This window comes from Amblyraja radiata, chromosome 10 (genome assembly GCF_010909765.2).
Source record: "Amblyraja radiata isolate CabotCenter1 chromosome 10, sAmbRad1.1.pri, whole genome shotgun sequence".
Lineage (NCBI taxonomy): Eukaryota > Metazoa > Chordata > Chondrichthyes > Rajiformes > Rajidae > Amblyraja > Amblyraja radiata.
In genome coordinates, this window is record NC_045965.1 from 61,533,000 (window position 1) to 61,553,618 (window position 20,619).

The window sequence follows — 20,619 nt, forward strand, 5'->3', positions numbered from 1 at the left end:
AAGAGAGTCATAGCCTCAGAATTAAAGGACGTTCCTTTAGGGCGATGAGGAAGAATTTCTTTAGTTAGAGGGCGGTGAATCTGTGGAATTCATTGCTGCAGAAGACTGGAGGCCAAGTCATTGGGTATTGGGTATAGTCACATGTGTCAGGGGCTATGGGGGAGCAGGCAGGAGAATGGGGTTAAGAGGGAAAGATAGATCTGTCACGATGGAATGGTGGAGTAGACTTGATGGGCCGAATGGCCTAATTCTGTTCCTATCACTTATGAACTCATGAAAAGCATTGCTTCCACTGTTGGAAATGCTTTAACTCAACAAGTCAACTTAATGAGCTTCATTGGTTCCGAACGTTAGATAGACACAAAATGCTGGAGTAACTCAGCGAGACAGGCAGCAACTCTGGAGAGAAGGAATGGGTCCTTCTTCAGACTGAGAGTCAGATGAGGGAGACTGGAGATATGGAAGGGTACACAGAGAATGTACGGTGTGAAAATGACATATCAAAGTTGACAATGCTCAAGGAAATGTGGAGTGGTTCTTTGTTGGCCGAGGGGAAGGTGACAATGAGGCATACAAGCAGTAAAATTAATCAGGAGGACAGTGAAACAGGTCAGGGAACTAGGGTGGGGGAGGAACGTTATTCAATTATACAATGTGATGTTAGAACAAACGACCAAACATTTGGCCAAAGGCACAGACTTTAGACTTTAGAGTTACAAGGCAGAAACTGGCCCTTCGGCCCAGCGGTTACCCTATACAATAGTAGTATCGGACAAACTAGGGACAATTTACTATTTTTACCAAAGCCAATCAACCTACAAACCTGTACGTCTTTGCAGTGTGGGACAAAAGCGGAGCAGCCAGAGAAAACCCACGTACAAGCGTGGGAGAACGTACAGGCTCCGTACAGACGGCACTCGTTATCAAGAGCAAACCCTAGTCTCTGGCGTTGTAAGGCGGCAACTCGACCACTGTGAAACCCCCTTACAGCTTTGTAAGGAGCATCTTAAAAACTATATGAGAGGGGAAGAGGCACACCTTGCACACATTCAGCCGACTAGTTCATTAAAGTGCAACATCGCTCTCATTATCAACCTCATTGGTGATCCTCAGAATATCTTTGATCAGACTTTACTGGCTTTATCCTGCAGCAAACGTTATTCCCTTACCATATATCTGTACACTGTGAATGGCTCGATTGCAATCATGTATTGTCTTTCATTTTTTTCTTTTTTTATACATTTTTATTAGAGGCATCTGCATATCATAATCCAAACCCGTACAGACTTTGTTTAACGGTTACATATTAAATATCCAGGTTTCCGGGGACCCAGTTACCAAAGTAGCTGGGATCCTCCTTTATCGGTTACCTATTAACATTCCCTCTAATTATTTATTTATATTTATAGATAGGAAAAATAAAGAAAGAAAGAAAGAAAGAAATTAGAAAAATAGGATAAACTATCAATAATACAACTTTGGAGATAGGTCTGTAGGTCAGAGAACATAACTATTCATCTACTCCTGGGTTCAGCCTTCAAATAATCAATAAATGGATACCATATTCTAATAAATAATTCTGGTTTGTCAATTAAGACATATCTAATTTTTTCCAAATGTATGGTCTCCGACATCTCCATAATCCACATCTTGATTATGGGGGTTGTTGGGTTTTTCCAAAATTTTAATATCAATTTTTTCCCAATTATTATACTGTAATCAAAGAAATTTCTTTGGTTTATTGTGAGTTTTAGGTATTGTTCTGATATGCCCAATATTATTAATTTAGGGTCGGAGTCCATTTGGATATTGCCGACTACAGAGATTATTTTTTAAATATCCATCCAGTAATTTGTAATTTTTATACAGTTTACAAAAGTATGGGTTAAATTAGCCATGTGGTATTGACATTTATCACAGATAGGAGAGATATTAGGAAAATTTTTATTTAATTTTGTTTTAGAATAATGCAGTCTATGTAGTACTTTAAATTGTATTAAAGAATGTCTGGTATTTAATGAACATTGTTGTATATGTTGTAGGCTTTCGTCCCAAATATCTTTCGTTATAGGTTGAGCTAATTCCTTTTCCCATGCTAGTCTGTATAATTCCGTCGACGGATTCTCACTGTCTAAAAATATATTATAAATGTAAGATATTAATTTGACTGTGTTAGGGTGTTTATTCAAACATTCATCTAGAATCTCTGGTTCTCTGGTTCTGTATTCTCGTGTATGTGTTTTAACATAATCTTTAAATTGTAAATATCTAAAAAACTATTTGAATGTAATCCGTAATTCTGTTGTAACTCCTGAAACGAGAGAAAAATGCCATTTCTATAAAGATGTGCCATCTTTTTAATTCCATGATTTTTCCATTGTGCAAACCCTTTATCCAACACTGTAGGTTTAAATGGGGGATTATTTGCAATGTATTGTCTTTCTGCTGACTGGTTAGCACACAACAAAAAGCTTTACACTGGACCTGACATTAAACTAAACTGAAACTGAACAGAAGCATCAGGGCTTGAGTGCTCTTTGCAAGCATTGCATCCAAATGCAACTTTACCAAGTGACACTAACATATTGGTTAAACATTGTTGTAGAGTTGTAGAATTATAGAGTGATACAGCGTGGAAACAGGCCCTTCGGCCCAACCTGACCACAATGGCCAACATGTCCCAGCCATACTAGTTCCAACTGCCCGCGCTTGGCCCATGTTCCTCCAAACCTGCCCTTTCAACTTACCTGTCTAACTTTCTTAAATGTTGGGGTAGTCCCTGTCTCAACTACCTCCTCTGGCAGCATGTTCCATACCCCCATCACCCTTTCTGTGTAAAGGTTACCCCTCAGATTCCTATTAAATCTTGTCCTCTGCACCTTAAACCCATGTCCTCTGGTCCTCGATTCACCTACACTGAGCAAGAGACTCTGTGCATCTACCCGATCTATTCATCTCATTATTTTATACACCTCTATAAGATAACCCCTCTTCCTCCTGTGCCCCAAGGAATAGTGAACCAGCCAATTCAACCTCTCCCTGTAGCTAGCCCTGGCAACATCCTTGTGAATTTTCTCTGTACCCTTTCCAGCCTGGCAACATTCTGTACCCTTGACAACGTGATGGCACATCTTTAAGGGTAAGGTAACCATGATCGGCTTTTACCCTAATCGTGATCATCTAGCACACAATGCCACTCTACACAATATATGGACCATTAAAAGACCTAAGATCATAAGGCATAGGCGCAGAATTAGGTCATTCAGCCCATCAAGTTTGTTCCACCATTAGATCTCGCCTTATCTATTTATCCCTCCCAATCCCATTCTCTGTTCAGTTTAGTTTATTGTCACGCGTACTGAGGTACAGTGAAAAGCTTTTAGTTGCGTGCTAACCAGTCAGCGGAAAGACAACACATGATTCCAAACAATCCATTTACAGTGTACAGATACATGATAAGATAATAACGTTTTGTGCAAGGAAAAGCCAGCATAGTCCAGTCATGGATAGTCCGAGGGACATCAATGTGGTAGATAGTAGTTAAAGTAAGAAATGTTGCTGTAGGAATACAGATTTAAGAGCGTGGAGCAATTGTAATATGAGTTTGTAGATCTGCTTCTGTGGCTCGCACGCAAAACCAGCGTGGATTTTCTCCAGGAGCTCCGGTTTCCGCCCGCACTCCAAAGACACACAGGTTTGTAGGTTAATTGGCTTCGGTAAAATTGGTAAATTGTCCCATTGTCACTATTGCAGCAGGATAGTGTTAGTGTGCGGGGATCACTGGTCGGCACGGAGTCGGTGGGCCGAAGGGCCTATTTCCGCTCCCCATATCTAAACTGAACTAAACAAGAAATTCTAACCAGTTGCACATTTGAAAATGTTTTCTTACAAAGTTGTTACCTCGTGAGCCATAAACATCGATCACACCGTCGTTCAGCATGAAGTTCGGGGTGAAGTGAATGTACCGGCCCCGTTCACCACACCTGCCGTACTGGAGAGTGTATGGGTCATCACCAAACTTCACATGTGAATCAGCAATGATCACGTCAGCCTAGGAAGATAAAGACAGGGGAGTTAAAAACAAAAAAACACTGCAAAACATAAGTAGTTAAACCACAGATGGAGAGCGGCACGGTGGCGCAGCGGTAGAGTTGCTGCCTAGTCCTTACAGCGGCATGGACCCAGGTTTTATTCCGACTACAGGCGCCGTCTGCACGGAATTTGTACGTTCTCTCCGTGACCTCATGGGTTTTCTCCGAGATTTTCGTTTTCCTCCCACACTCCAAAGACGTACAGTGTGTGGAGAATAGTGTTAATGTTCAGGGATCGCTGGTTGGCTCGGACTCGGTGGGCTGAAGGACCTGTTTCACACCGAGGGACAGTGAAAAGCTTTTGGTGTGGAAAGACAACACATGATTATAATCGAGCTATTCACAGTGTACAGATACATGATAACGGGGTAACGTTTAGTGCAAGATAAAGCCAGTAATTGGCAGATGGGTGGACCAAGGCCAGAGATGGGAGGAAGACAAACAGTTGTGTGATGGAGAGTAAAGGCACGAGACATGAAGCCAGAGGAAGTGATAAAGATGGAAGGGGATGGAGGAAGAGGAAGGAGTCACAAATAGTGAGAGAAATGGATGAGGCACAAGGTAGGGAGTTGGGGGAAAATGAAAGGGATGGCTGTTGGTTAGTTACTTAAAATTAGAGAATTCTATGTTCATGCTGATGGGTTGTTAACTACTAAAGCAGAACATGAGGTGCTGTTCCTCCAGTTTGATTGTGGCCTTACTCTGGCAATGGAGGAGGCCCAGGACAGAAACATAGAAACATAGAAATTAGGTGCAGGAGTAGGCCATTCGGCCCTTCGAGCCTGCACCGCCATTCAATATGATCATGGCTGATCATCCAACTCAGTATCCCGTACCTGCCTTCTCTCCATACCCTCTGATCCCCTTAGCCACAAGGGCCACATCTAACTCCCTCTTAAATATAGCCAATGAACTGGCCTCGACTACCCTCTGTGGCAGGGAGTTCCAGAGATTCACCACTCTCTGTGTGAAAAAAGGTCTTCTCATCTCGGTTTTAAAGGATTTCCCCCTTATCCTTAAGCTGTGACCCCTTGTCCTGGACTTCCCCAACATCGGGAGCAATCTTCCTGCATCTAGCCTGTCCAACCCCTTAAGAATTTTGTAAGTTTCTATTAGATCCCCTCTCAATCTCCTAAATTCTAGAGAGTATAAACCAAGTCTATCCAGTCTTTCTTCATAAGACAGTCCTGACATCCCAGGAATCAGTCTGGTGAACCTTCTCTGCACTCCCTCTATGGCAATAATGTCCTTCCTCAGATTTGGAGACCAAAACTGTACGCAATACTCCAGGTGTGGTCTCACCAAGACCCTGTACAACTGCAGTAGAACCTCCCTGCTCCTATACTCAAATCCTTTTGCTATGAAAGCTAACATACCATTCGCTTTCTTCACTGCCTGCTGCACCTGCATGCCCACTTTCAATGACTGGTGTACCATGACACCCAGGTCTCGCTGCATCTCCCCTTTTCCTAGTCGGCCACCATTTAGATAATAGTCTGCTTTCCTGTTTTTGCCACCAAAATGGAGAACCTCACATTTATCCACATTATACTGCATCTGCCAAACATTTGCCCACTCACCCAGCCTATCCAAGTCACCTTGCAGTCTCCTAGCATCCTCCTCACAGCTAACACTGCCCCCCAGCTTAGTGTCATCCGCAAACTTGGAGATATTGCCTTCAATTCCCTCATCCAGATCATTAATATATATTGTAAATAGCTGGGGTCCCAGCACTGAGCCTTGCGGTACCCCACTAGTCACTGCCTGCCATTGTGAAAAGGACCCGTTTACTCCTACTCTTTGCTTCCTGTTTGCCAGCCAGTTCTCTATCCACATCAATACTGAACCCCCAATGCCGTGTGCTTTAAGTTTGTAAACTAATCTCTTATGTGGGACCTTGTCGAAAGCCTTCTGGAAGTCCAGATACACCACATCCACTGGTTCTCCCCTATCCACGCTACTAGTTACATCCTCGAAGAATTCTATAAGATTCGTCAGACATGATTTACCTTTTGTAAATCCATGCTGACTTTGTCCAATGATTTCACCACTTTCCAAATGTGCTGCTATCCCATCTTTAATAACTGACTCTAGCAGTTTCCCCACTACCGATGTTAGACTAACTGGTCTGTAATTCCCCGTTTTCTCTCTCCCTCCCTTCTTAAAAAGTGGGGTTACGTTTGCTACCCGCCAATCCTCAGGAACTACTCCAGAATCTAAAGAGTTTTGAAAGATTATTACTAATGCATCCACTATTTCTGGAGCTACTTCCTTAAGTACTCTGGGATGCAGCCTATCTGGCCCTGGGGATTTATCGGCCTTTAATCCATTTAATTTACCCAACACCACTTCCCGGCTAACCTGGATTTCACTCAATTCCTCCAACTCCTTTGACCCGCGGTCCCCTGCTATTTCCGGCAGATTATTTATGTCTTCCTTAGTGAAGACGGAACCAAAGTAGTTATTCAATTGGTCCGCCATATCCTTGTTCCCCATGATCAACTCACCTGTTTCTGACTGCAAGGGACCTACATTTGTTTTAACTAATCTCTTTCTTTTCACATATCTATAAAAACTTTTGCAGTCAGTTTTTATGTTCCCTGCCAGTTTTCTTTCATAATCTATTTTTCCTTTCCTAATTAAGCCCTTTGTCCTCCTCTGCTGGTCTCTGAATTTCTCCCAGTCCTCCGGTATGCTGCTTTTTCTGGCTAATTTGTACGCATCATCCTTCGCTTTGATACTATCCCTGATTTCCCTTGTTATCCACGGATGCACTACCTTCCCTGATTTATTCTTTTGCCAAACTGGGATGAACAATTTTTGTAGTTCATCCATGCAGTCTTTAAATGTCTTCCATTGCATATCCACCGTCAACCCTTTTAGAATTAATTGCCAGTCAATCTTGGCCAATTCACGTCTCATACCCTCAAAGTTACCTTTCTTTAAGTTCAGAACCATTGTTTCTGAATTAACAATGTCACTCTCCATCCTAATGAAGAACTCAACCATATTATGGTCACTCTTGCCCAAGGGGGCACGTACAACAAGACTGCTAACTAACCCTTCCTCATTACTCAATACCCAATCTAAAATAGCCTGCTCTCTCGTTGGTTCCTCTACATGTTGATTTAGATAACTATCCCGCATACATTCCAAAAAATCCTCTTCCTCAGCACCCCTGCCAATTTGATTCACCCAATCTATATGTAGATTGAAGTCACCCATTATAACGGTTTTGCCTTTGTCGCACGCATTTCTAATTTCCTGTTTGATACCATCTCCAACTTCACTACTACTGTTAGGTGGCCTGTACACAACACCCACCAGCGTTTTCTGCCCCTTAGTGTTTCGCAGCTCTACCCATACCGATTCCACATCCTGCAAACTAATGTCCTTCCTTTCCATTGCGTTAATCTCCTCTCTAATCAGCAACGCTACCCCACCTCCTTTTCCTTTCTCTCTATCCCTCCTGAATATTGAATATCCCTGGATGTTCAGCTCCCAGCCTTGGTCACCCTGGAGCCATGTCTCCGTGATCCCAACTATATCATAGTCATTAATAGCTATCTGCACATTCAACTCATCCACCTTATTACGAATGCTCCTTGCATTGAGACACAAAGCCTTCAGGCTTGTTTTTACAACACTCTTACCTCTTATACAATTTTGTTGAAAAGTGGCCCTTTTTGATTTTTGCCCTGGATTTTCCGGCCTGCCACTTTTACTTTTCACCTTGCTACCTATTGCTTCTACCCTCATTTTACACCCCTCTGTCTCTACGCTCACACATTTAAGAAACCCTTTCCCTTTAACTCCATCCTCCACTAGCCCATTCGACACCCCACCCCCCTTATTCAGAAAGGTCAGCATAGAATGGGAAGGGGAGTTGAAAGGGTTAGCAATCTAGAGATCTAACAGACCTTGTCTGACTGAGTACAAGTGTTTGGCGAGGACTATTCTTTTAAGCCAAGATATGTTGGTAGGTATTGAGTTTGAATTTAGTTTATTGTCACGTGTACTGAGGTACAGTGAAAAGGTTTTGTTGTCAACGGAAAGACTACATTTTGAACAGTAGCTGGCAGATGTTTTGATCAAAGATTGAACGGGTTAGCTAACAATTATTTCAGATGGTTGGGCTATTCTGAGAACAAAAAGAAGCTGTTTTCTCATTCACTAATGTTCTTCAGTAAAGTTAATGTGTCACACTTAGCTTGTCTGACGGATCTGCTTCCTAAACGCATCAGGGCCGTTGACTCTACAATGGCCGAACAAACTATTCAGCTCAGGGGCAATTTGACATCGGCTTGGCCTATGACTACAGCCCATGAAGGAAAGGTTTAAGTGGGATATGGGCCAAACGTGGGCAAATGGAACTAGTTTAGATGGGGCATCTTGATTGGCATGGATGAGTTGTGCTGAAGGGCCTGTATTGGTGCTGTGTGACTCTAAATTTGAAAAGAAACAAAAGGCATAAACCAGACAGCAGCATATTTGATGTTTCTGAAATATGGGTAATGGAATCATTTGGCTGGATGATTAATTCAGGGATCTAGGTATATTCCTTCCTCTGGCGTCACAATTCACACCTCCATTATCCTGATCACATTTTGCACTTTTTTTATCATTTTATCGCCGGCTTTTGTCCAACCATCTGCCAATAAAGAAAAATGTGATTTAAAATAATCTTGGACAGGTACATGAATAGGAAAGGTTAAGAGGGAGAAAAACACAAAATGCTGGAGTATTTCAGCGGGTCAGCAAGCATCTCTGGAGTAAAGGAATAGGTGACGTTTCAGATCGAGACCCTTGATCAGATTGGTTAAGGAGGGATATGGGCCAAACACGGGAGAATGGGGCATCTTGGTCTGCATGGACAAGTTGGACTGAAGGGCCTGTTTCTCTGTTGTAAAGTTCTAAGACTCTGTGACTCCAGATATTAACTAGTAAACTATAATAAAGCAAAACGCATGCTTCAGACTTTGCATTTGAGATACTTATGCTTAAGAATAAGTAACAGTGTGGATGAGGGAACATTCATGAAAATAACAAATAGTGAAACCACCATTGATAATGGGTTAGATTTTACCTTCTCGTAGGATTGCGTGGTTGGTCTTTGATAGCCTTGTTTTGGTGGCCATGTGATGGGTATTAGAATTTTCACATCTCGAAAATAAGCTCGTTGTTTGGTGGCATCGTACAGGAAGGATGAGGCAGACGTCACCATGTCCTGGTGTAAACACAATTTTAAAAAAATCGGAAAACCATCTCATTTTTTAATGTTATCAGCCATAATTTTAATTGAATAGAATCCTCTGCTCAAGAGATGGAATACCTGACTCCTTCATACAAGAAATAAAACATGGAAGGCTCTTTGTTTTTTTCAAAACTTGCAACAACAATAGGGGTAGCACGGTGGCGCAGCTGTAAAGTTGCTGCCTCTAAACGACGGGGACCGGGTTCGATCCCGACTATATGAAGTCTGTACGTTTTCCCTGTGACTGCATGGGTTTTCTCCGGGTGCTGCGGTTTTCTCCCAAATTGCAAAAGAGACGTGCGGGTTTACGGGTTAATTGGTTTCTATAAATAGCCCTCAGTGTGTAGGATGTGAAAGTGGGATAACAAGGAACTAGTGTGAACGGGTAATCGATGGTCATTGTGGACTCGGTGGGCTGAAGGGCCTGATTCCACCCTGTATCTCTTATCTCTAGACTATACTCTAAACATTTATACAAACAATTAAAAAACATTGAAAGGTCAATTAAGAAATTCCTACCTTGATTTTTGTAATGAGGTTTTCATCTTCTGGAAGCCCAGGGTTAATAGCAATGACAACATTATCATAACCATTATTCACTAGCTTCAAGTCAGAACATCTTACAACACCACCAAAGGTAAGGTACTCCAGAGACAGAAGAAATACTGTGATGAATTTCATAATTAGATTCTGTACCCTTCTGCGACCAAATGATCAGATTTCTGAAATGAATCTAATTTATACTGAACCATATCAACATTAATAAAGTATTTATCTATCTATCTATCTATCTATCTATCTATCTATCTATATTTCAAGCCAGCTATAAATTTTATTACTGAACATACAATAAGGAAATCACCTTTAGCAGTAAAAACATTTGAAATGTTGATGTGTCACTTATTTTTACAGGTGCAATCGTGATTCAGTGATGAAATCCAGTATGAGATGTGGAGAGCAGGGCATTTAGTTTCGTGTAGAGACACAGCATGGAAAGAGGCCGTTCTGCCCACCGAGTCCATGCCGACCATTGCCTGGTCACACCAGTTATCCCACTAAACACTAGGGGCAGTTTACAGAGGCCAATTAACTGACATACCTGCTCGTCTTTGGGATGTGGGAGGAAACATGAGCACCCAGAAGAAACCAGGGAAAATGTGCAAACTCCACACAGACAGCACCTGAGGTCAGGATCGAACCTGGGTCCCTAGTGCTGTGTGGCAGCAGCTCTACTCCTGTGCCAACATCACCAGTAGATCTTTTGTATTGTGAACAAGCAGAAGATTTAACGTAGAAATAACCGGTCAATAAAGATTGATCAAACATATTTAGCATCGATTCTTCCATATCAATTCATTTTTCTAGTCAGTACAGCAACGAGTTAAAAAGCCATAGCCCTTCATAGCTATAAATTCATAGCCATAGACAGGCACTTTTGTATCGAGTATCAAAATCCAAAGAGTAGATTTGTGTCCTTTTCCTCATTAGGGGGGTAATTTGGGCAAGGTTCATAAGGCCTTTGGTTACACTACATGACGCAGCAGAGAGGCACTGATATGAATCATTAAAACTGCTCTCCTCCATACATGCCCTCCCTTGTGGTGACTCCCTTACACCTCCCCCTTCCTTCAACCCCTTCCTACTCTCCTTGTCGACACCCATCCCTCTCCTTCCGAACCCCTCTCTCTCTACCCCTCCTCACCTACCCTCCAGCTCCTCCCCTCATCACCCCACTCCCCCCCATAAAACTACCTCCTCCCCACATCCATCCCTCCCCGTTGAGCTGCGATGGTCCCGTGAAGGTCGGGCGCGATTACATGCGTACGCACAGCCGTCTGGAGCGCGTGACGTCATTTGAAGATGGACACAAAGCTGGAGTAACTCAGCAGGACCGGCAGCATCTCTGGAGCGAAGCAATGGGTGATGTTTCGTGTCGAGACTCTTCTTCAGTCTGAAAAGAAGGGTCTTGACCCGAAACGTCACCCATTGCTTCTCTCCAGAGATGCTGCCGGTCCCGCTGAGTTACTCCAACATTTTGTGTATCTTCAATTTTCTTGGCCCCGCTCTGGGAGTAGAAGTGGGGGCGGATCAGGACCGCAACGGCCGTGAGCCCAAGGCTGAGTTCAGCGATCGTTAGCCTTCTTCTGCTGCTGTTGGAGGTGAGACGTTGCGTCGCTCCAGGGTCTTGGACCTGTCCCACTTTGGCCGTCAGTTCCGCGACAGGCCATTGGCGCGCGAAGATTTTGTTCACTACAAAAATTTCGGAGCCCCGCGCAATGTCGCGCACAACTACATACCCCTCCGCGCTTCTAAGTGGGACCGGCCCCGCGCGGCCATACGATGCCCGTGCGCCTCAACGCGACCACGGGGTCACGTAATTTACGTGCCAAGGACACGTAAGTGGGACAGGCACTTTAGGTTGTGGTAGGATGATTCAGTTGCCTGATAACAGCTGGGAAGAAACTGTCCCTGAATCTGGAGGTGTGCGTTTTCACACTACTGTACCTTTTGCCTGATGGGAGAGGGGAGAAGAAGGAGTGGTCAGGGTGCGACTCGTCCTTGATTATGCTGCTGGCCTTGCCGAGGCGGCGTCAGGTATAAATGGAGTCAATGGAAGGGAGGTTGGTTTGTGTGATGGCCCGGGCTGCGTCCACAATTTACTGCAATTTCTTACGGCCCTGGATGGAGCTGTTCCCAAACCATGCGGTGATGCATACTGCTCCCCTACACCAGCAATACCTCTTCAAATCCTTCCTCACCACCCCGCTTCCATATACCCCAACATTCCTGGCCAATCCTGTTGGCTCCCACTGCCTTCCCCACATCGCCCCATTCCTTCCAAAGTCCAGTTTCCTCCCTCCATCTCCACCGACCCACTTTCCAACTGCTGATCTTTACCTATTTACCTCCACCTTCACTGGTCACTCATACCCTCCAGATCCTTCACCTGTACCTCACCTTCCATCCCTTCCCCAACCACACCCTCCCCCTCCCTGCCCAATCCCACCTGCTCTCCCTCCCCATTCCCACCCCTCCCACAAACCCCTCCCCATTACCTTCCCACCCATCCATCCATCCCTCCCATTCCACCCCCCTCTTCCATTCCCTTCCTCCCGATTCCCACTCCACCCTTCCATTCCCCTCCCTCCCTCTCCTCCCCTCTCTCCCATTCCCACCCCTCTTCCTCTGCACCCTCCCATCTCCATCCCTCCCATTCCTCTCTCCCTCCCATTCCCACCCCCTCCCCACCTCTCTCATTCCATCCCTCCCCTCCTTGGGTCAGTCGCTGCCTTGAGGCAGACAGACAAGCCCCGGCCCCTCTACACAGCCCCGCCCGGGCTCAGCTCCGCCCCGTATCGCGGGCTCTCTCTCCATCAGCCGCGGCGCCAGGCAACAGGCGGCAAACACCCGTCTCCCGGGACGCGGCTCCGAGCCCGCCAGGCAAGGGCAGAGGCACGGGGGGGAAGGTAGGGTGCCGGGGGAGAGAGAGAGGGTGCAGTGGAGAGAGGGAGGGGGGGGGGGGGGGGTGAGGGTGCAGGGGGAGGTTGCAGCTTGGTATGTGGAATTCAGGAGGTGCAGGTTGGAGGAGGGGATGGGAGAAAGGAATGAGGAGGGAGGGGGAGAGGTGGAGGGGTGAGGGGGGGGGGGTGAGGAGAGGTTGAGGGGGGGGGGTAAAGTAAAAGGGAGACTGGTGCAAGAGGGAGGAGGGTGAAGGGAAGGGGGATTGGGGAGCTACTGGAGAGGAGGAATGGAGCGACGGGGAAGTGGGAGGGTGGATGAAGGGATGACAAGGGTGGGGTAATGTAGAGGGGAGGGAGGGTTGAAGGGGAGGAGGGAAGGGGGGTGGAGGGGTGGAGGGAGAACGTGGGAGGAGGGAGGGAGATGTGATGCAAGAGGGAGTGAAAGAGAGGGGATGTGGGAGGAGGGAATAAGGAGAAGAGGTTGAATGGGGAAACGGAGGGGAGGAGTTGGGAAGAAGGGGATGAATAGGTTGAAGTCTCAGAGACCTGATACAACAATGAGCTGACCTGCATAGCAGTGTATCTGGTCACAATCCATTTCCAAGTACAAGTGTAATTTTCTGCATTTTATTTTTGCTGAACAAACTCCGCCTAATCTAAAACTAACCAAAATCCTAAACGTCGACCGTCTATTTCCCTCCACTGGTGGTGCCTATCCTGCTGAATTCCTCCAGCTCATTGCTCGTTGCTGTGGCCTATATCCCTGTGCATGTTGAGGTTATAGCCACATCCTTAGAGTGGGCCGAGAGACCAACATCAAACCAAGAATTAAATCAGTGTGTGTTGGGTCAGTGTGTGGAAGGAGAAAGTTCAATATTTATCCTGATGACCTTTCATCAGATGCGAACGATAAAAGGTCCAGAGCTGCTACCTCACAGCGCCAGAGAGCTGGGTTTGATGTGCGGAGTTTGTTGTCTGTGTGGTGTTTGCACTTTCTCCCTGCGACCGCGTGGGTTTCCTCCCACGTCTCAAAGACGTGAGGTTTTGGAGGTTAATCGGCCTCTGGAAAGAAATTACCTTTGAGTGCAGGGAGTGGACAAGAAAGTGGGATACCGAAGATTCAGTATGAACGGGTGACATGATCGGCATGAACATGATGGGCCAAAGGGCCTCTTTGCATGCTGTATCTCAAAAGTAAACTCAATTAAGAAGGGATAAAAAGGATTTGAAATGGTGTGACAAAACAAAGAAGAGCACAAAATAGACACCGCAGATCAGTCAGCATCTGGAAGGAAATGGGCAGGTCAAAGCCTTCCTCTAGATGGAAGGAGTAGAGGGAATGTCGTCAGTGTAAATGGGTGGGGGTGCTTAAATTCTATTTAAGAATAAGGAGTAAGCCATTTAGAACCATTTAGAGTGGTGAGTCTGTGGAATTCTCTGCCTCAGAGGGCGGTGAAGGCAAGTTCTCTGGATGCTTTCAAGAAAGTGCTAGGTAGGGCTCTTAAAAATAGCGGAGTCAGGGGATATGGGGAGAAGGCAGGAACAGGGCACTGATTGGGGATGATCAGCCATGATCACATTGAATGGCGTTGCTGGCTCGAAGGGCCAAATGGCGTACTCGTGCACCTATTGTCTATTGTCTATTGTTAATCAGTGTAGTAATTGCTTGCTAGATTCCCTGAAAGATGAACTACGTCACTTCATGAAATTTGGAGAGGGAACTAAAATGGTGAGTGAGATTACCTTGGGTGGAAGGGTCAAAAGTTTAATTTCTGGGACAGAAATACTGATAGATTTGGAAAGTTGACAGTGGCAGCGAGAAAGCTTCACCTAACTTGGAGGAAAAAATAAACTGCTGGAAGAACATCAGATCGCTTCGCCGAACACCTCCGCTCGGTTCGCAATAACCAACCTGATCTCCCGGTGGCTCAGCACTTCAACTCCTCCTCCCATTCCAAATCTGACCTTTCTGTACTTGGCCTCCTCCATGGCCAGAGTGAGGCCCACCGCAAATTGGAGGAGCAGGTCAAATTTTGTTTGGGCATTGTGCACCCAGCGGTGTGAACATTGATTTCTCTAATTTCAGGTAGTCCTTACTGTCTCCTCCTCTTCTCAGCTCTCCCTCAGCCCACTGGCTCCACCTCTTCCTTTCTTCTCCCCCCCCCCCCCACCCTCACATCTGTCTGAAGAAGGGTTTTGGCTCGAAACGTTGCCTATTTCCTTCGCTCCATAGATGCTGCCTCACCTGCTGGGTTTCTCCAGCATTTTTGTCTACTTTCGATTTTCCAGCATCTGCAGTTCCTTCTTAAACATCAGGCCCTAATCCATGATTTCAACCAAATTCTTCAACTTCAACGCATTTATTTTAAAATAAAACAGAAAGTGCTGGAGTCACTCAATGGGGCAGGCAGCATTCCTAGAGAACATGGACCAAGCCATGTTCCCCACAGATGCTGCCTGACTTGCTGTTACTACAGCACTTGTTTTTCCTGTTTAAAACATCCACTAATTTGCCTGATCCACTGAGTTTATGTTAGTTTAGAGATGCAGCGTAGAAACAGACCCTTCAGCTCACAGTCCACGCCGACCAGCAACCCCCCCAACCCCACACACACACGCAAACACTATCTTACACACTAACACTGCCCTACACCCACCAGGGAAAATTTACATTTATACCAAGCCAATTAACGTACAAACTTGTACGTGCTTGGAGTGTGGGAGGAAACCGAAGATCTTGGAGAAAACCCACGCAGGTCACGCGGAGAAAGTACAAACTCCGTACAGACAGACGAGGGCATTCGATTCAATTTGAGATACCAGCTACCAAAACAGATGTGTACAGCAATTCATTCTTCCCCAGCACAATTAAAGCATGGAATAGTCTTCACCCTACCATAGTTGTTCAACCAGACGCAACTAAATTTAAGGTAGCTCTTCTTCTCCAAGAATCCTTTTTTGCTTAATTCCACCCTCCACCACCTCCACTTTAAATTCCATTTGGAATATTTTGGAGGACCAAGAACCAAGAACCCCATGTCAGGACCGCACCCAGGTCTTGTAAGGCAATAGTTTCCCCCCCCCCAAGCGTTAATGTGTGGTGCGATGCGGACTCGGTGGGCCGTAGTCCTGTTTCCATGCTGTATCTCTAAAAAATAAATTAAACAAAACTAAAAACCATAGATTTAAAAAAAATGAAATTTATGTTCTCTTTTGAATTTTCTGTAGAATGAAGTCAAGATCATCTTTACCGGCAGTCAAAATTTATCTGAGTGAAGCTACTCCCGTTTATGTTTATATTCAAAAACCTAAATTGCTGCCCTCTATTGTGGAAGTAAGTGAACGTTTTGTCAATTTGTTAAATAATTGTTGGAAATAATTCTTGACTAAAGAACCAAAGGGGATGATGTAACTTTTGAATTCCCGGAATTTTGTGATTATTTGAAACATAATGTATATGAGTAGCCAGTTGAACAGTAAGTGCAAAAAATCTTAAATTTGCAGACAGCTGTTCAAACAAGGTATCATTCGTCAACTAAAAAGTCCTGTAAACGGTAAATGAATTAAAGTGTTTGGCGGTAGTGGGAGACCAAGGTTGAACAGGCTAGTGTAGAAACAAGGAACTGCAGATGCTGGTTTACAAAAAGAAAACACACAAAGTGCTGGAAGAACTCAGCGGGTCAGGCAGCATCTCTGGAGAACATGGATAGGTGATGTTTTGAGTCGGGGCCCTTCTTGAGTTGAAAGAAGTAATTGGACTGATACTTGAATCTGTACGGCATGAAAGTCTTGAGGCAAGTAGTGGTACACTGGGTTAGTGTTGATAGCAATGCATGGACGTAGTAGGTCGAGGGATCTATTTCCGTGCTAAATTATTATATAATTTATGGTACTGTCCAATATATGTTTCATGTTAAACTTTGATTTATCGTAAGAAGGAACTACAAGTCTTGTCGTACTTAAATGGTCACTATAGGTGTTAAGTTACACTGGTCAAGAAAGGTTTAGCTGTCGATGACCTCATAAGGTCATAAGTTGTAGGGTCATAAGTAATAGGAGCAGAATTAGGCCATTTGGCACATCAAGTTTACTCCGCCATTCAATCATGCCTGATCTATCTCTCTCCCCTAACCCCATTCTCCTGCCTCCCCCCACCCCCATAACCTCCCACACCTGTACTAATCAAGAATATATCTATCTCTGCCTCAAAAATATGCATTGACTTGAACTCAACAACCTTCTGTGGCGAAGAATTCTTTGTTTTCACTCATGTGGAATATAAGCACTGGCCCAAATGTCTTGTCACTCTGCTGTAAATCCTTTGCCATTTTATTCCCTCTCTTTTGATCAAATTGTTGCTTTTTTTAATCTCTTTTCTTTCTGTTCCATGTAATAATGTTATAGTTAGGATCCACAGGAATAACCATAAATATGTAAAGCAAAATAGTAAGATTAAACGAGAACTTACCAGTTTGAAGCTTGATCTGTATTTTATGAGGAGTTACGATGAGGGATTACGTGAAGAGCCCGCTCAGCACGCATGTGCGGCATACTTCAAAGCAGCGGTGTGGAATCACAGATAGACACAGTTATTGAAATAAACATAGTAAAGAAAAGGAGACATCAGTTATCAGTTTGACCCATATTATTGAAGGTGGGAGCGGAGGGCACGTAATCCCTCATCGTAACTCCTCATAAAATACAGATCAAACTTCAAACTGGTAAATTCTCGTTTAATCTTACTATTTTACTTCGGAGTCACGTGAGTGACTACGTGAAGATTTTAAAGCTCTGTGATTTCAAACCGTGTAACAGTTATTAGTTCACTCACTGCCGAAGTCCTTGAGGGAGGAAGTGTGTTATCGTAATCAACCAATGAATCTGTTTGTAGAAAAACATAACGGTATTTTTTAACAATAACAACAAAGAAATTCAATTGCTCCCCTGGGCTTAAATTAAATATTTGCAGTCTGTAAAAAAATTTCTGCAAATAAAGCAGGTTTTGCCAACGGCTTATTATAAAAAGTTCTGAACGTTCTTTCCCCCGACCATCCTGCTGTAGCCAGGATGTGGTCTATAGGCACGTCCATTCTTTTGGCCGTCGACGTGGATGCTGCCCTGGTGGAGTGAGATTTGTACATGTTAGTGTTTATCCCAGCAGCTTTTAGCACCTGCTTGAGCCATCTCGAAATGGTTTGGCTCGTCACCCGACCATAAGGTTTTTTATGACTGACCCATAAGGCTTTTTCACTCCCTCGAATATTTTTGGTTGTGTCTATGTAGGACAGTAGGTGGGTCATGGCACATAACCGTGGTTCTGGCGGGTAAGCCCGGAATTCCACGACTGGATTAGGTGTTCCTGGTCTGCTCTGTTTGATCAGTCCCTGGATAATGAAAGAGATCTGGTCTGGAGCTGTGATCATGTTGTCCAGTCGCAATAGGTGTAGTGACTGGACCCTCTGTGCAGATACAAGTGCCATCAACATGAGTGTTTTGAGCGTAGATTGTTCCAGGTTGAAGGATCTGGCTGGTGGCCATCCCCTGAGGTATGTCAGGACCACACTGACATCCCATATATGGGTGTACCTTGGTCTAGGGGGGTTAGAGTTGTAAATACCCTTCATTAGTTTGACCACCAGCGGGTGGGACCCCATGGCCTGTTGTCCTGGAGCTTGTTTTAAATAGACAGACAGGGCACTTCTAGCTGTGTTGATGGCACTGTAGCTGAGTCCTTCATCGTGGTGAAGGTTCGCCAGGAATTCCAGTACGTTGGTAACTGTAGCGGTTGAGTAGGTGGTCTCTGTATCCAAGCAGTACTTCTCCCACTTTTTGATGCTGGACAAGTACTGTTTTCTTGTGGATGTTCGGAGGGATGTCGTGGAGTAATGGGAACCATGGCTGTGTAGGCCAGTCGGATACTATCAAAATACCTGAAGCAGAGTCCATTTGTATTTTGCGTAGCACACGGCTAATGAGGCAGAAGGGAGGAAATGCATAGAAGAAGAAATGTCCCCAATCCAGCGCGAACGCATCTACCGCTGCTGCCTCAGGGTCTGGTTCCCAAGCAACATACATAGGTACCTAGTGATTTAGCCTTGATGCAAATAAGTCGATATCTGGTGTGCCATATTGCTTAATAATTTTTGCAAACACTTTGGGGTTTAACATCCATTCGGTGTTGTCATTAAATTTGCGTGACCTGGTGTCTGCCACTGTATTTAGCTTACCTGGCAGGTAAGTTGCTGATACCAAATATGTCTTTCGACACACCATTGCCAAATTGTGTTGACCAATTTGTTGCATGATATCGATTTTATGCCGCCCATATGGTTAATGTAGGCCACCACCGTAGTATTGTCTATTTGTAACCATACATGCAAGTGATGCATATTGGATGCATATGCTTTTAAACCATAAAAGGCACCCAACATCTCTAGATAGTTAATGCCCAGTGTAAGTAGTAATGATGACTCTAGGTTAGTCCATCTACCACCTGTGCTGGATATGGAGTTAGTCGCTCCCCAGCCTTGAGCACTGGCATCTGTTTGGATAACTAAAGTAGGGTTAATGATGATGATAGGGCTGAAACTATGCCAAACGTTTTCTGCCCACCACTGTAGTTCTGATATTGCTTCAATGGGTAATTTCATGATACGATCATAATGACCTGCATGTCGTTTTAGTGCCTGTACCTTTGCTCTTTGTAAGTTTTGATAGTGCAAAGGTCCAAATTGTGTAGCCGGAAATGCTGCTACCATTTCCCCAATTACTCTTGCTACTTGTCGAATAGTTGGTCGCTCGTTGACCATTAAATTGTTGCATGATTGTGCCAATTCAGTTGTTTTGTCTTTTGGCAAAGTTACAGACATGTGGGCTGAGTTAATTGTGAAGCCCAAGTAGTCCATGGTTGTGGATGGCTTCAACAGATTTATCTGGATGTAAGACAAATCCCAAGGTTTCGAACAACTGTTTGGTAGCTGACACAACTGATATGCCAATTCCATGGTCTTGCCTACTATTAAGATATCATCAAGAGATGCCATGACCATATGTTTTTGTCTTCTTAATATTGCCAGGGCTGGTTTTAGTATCTTGGTGAATAATCTTGGGGCTGATGTTAACGCAATGGGTAATGCTTTAAACTGCCATTGCTGCCCCATCCAGGTAAATTTCAGGTATCTGCGATGATCCTTGTGAATGGGTACTGAATAGTAAGCATCTTTGAGGTCAATGCTTGCCATGAAGTATCCTTTGGAAATCAGTTGTTTGGCAGTAACAAACGTTTCCATTTTGAAATGTACATACTTAGTAAACATATTTAGTGAGGTTACGTCAATGATGATGCGACACCCACCATCTTTTTTAGTTTTAGTGAATATATTTGACACAAATTCCAAGGGTTCATGTTTTGTTTTTTCCCATGATACCCTTAGTGATTAGTCTCACCAGTTCAGCTTGTCCCTCTCGTTTCTCTTTAACTGAGAGGGAAAAGACCCTCTAGGGTGAATGTCGAACTGGTGGCAATTTTTCTAATATAAATTGTATTTTGTATCCACTAATGCTATTGAGTATATACTTGTCACTCGTGATAGACTCCCATGCTTCCTTAAACAGGTGTAATCTCCCCCCTGTTAGTATTGCGCCCCTACTTTCTAAATGCTGGTAGGAACCAGACCCACCTACCTCCATGGTTATGGGTGTTTCTTCTGTCTCTTCCCAGACCAGCGAGTCTTGCGCGTTGTCTGACGTGGCGGTGATGTTTGGGGGTGGCGCATTTTCCATGAGGTCCGCTCTGGGCCTTGGTCTAAAAAAG

At 44.5% G+C, this 20,619-nt stretch overlaps 2 protein-coding genes across 2 annotated transcripts in view; one reads left to right on the forward strand and one right to left on the reverse strand.

Annotated features, from left to right (window-relative positions):
• LOC116977408 (calcium-activated chloride channel regulator 1-like) overlaps positions 1-10,026 on the reverse strand; it is a 50,322-nt gene extending 40,296 nt beyond the window's left edge. Inside the window, exons 1-3 of the mRNA XM_033027836.1 lie at positions 9,865-10,026; positions 9,178-9,318; positions 3,901-4,051 (exon numbers count right to left, since the gene is read on the reverse strand). Coding sequence (XP_032883727.1) covers positions 3,901-4,051; positions 9,178-9,318; positions 9,865-10,026 — 454 coding nt within the window. The remainder of the gene's footprint in view (positions 1-3,900; positions 4,052-9,177; positions 9,319-9,864) is intronic.
• A 6,012-nt stretch (positions 10,027-16,038) lies between these two features.
• The window catches only part of LOC116977409 (outer dense fiber protein 2-like), a 38,423-nt gene continuing 33,842 nt past the window's right edge, over positions 16,039-20,619 (forward strand). The window contains exon 1 of the mRNA XM_033027837.1: positions 16,039-16,140. The gene's annotated coding sequence lies outside the window, so the exon portion shown is untranslated. The remainder of the gene's footprint in view (positions 16,141-20,619) is intronic.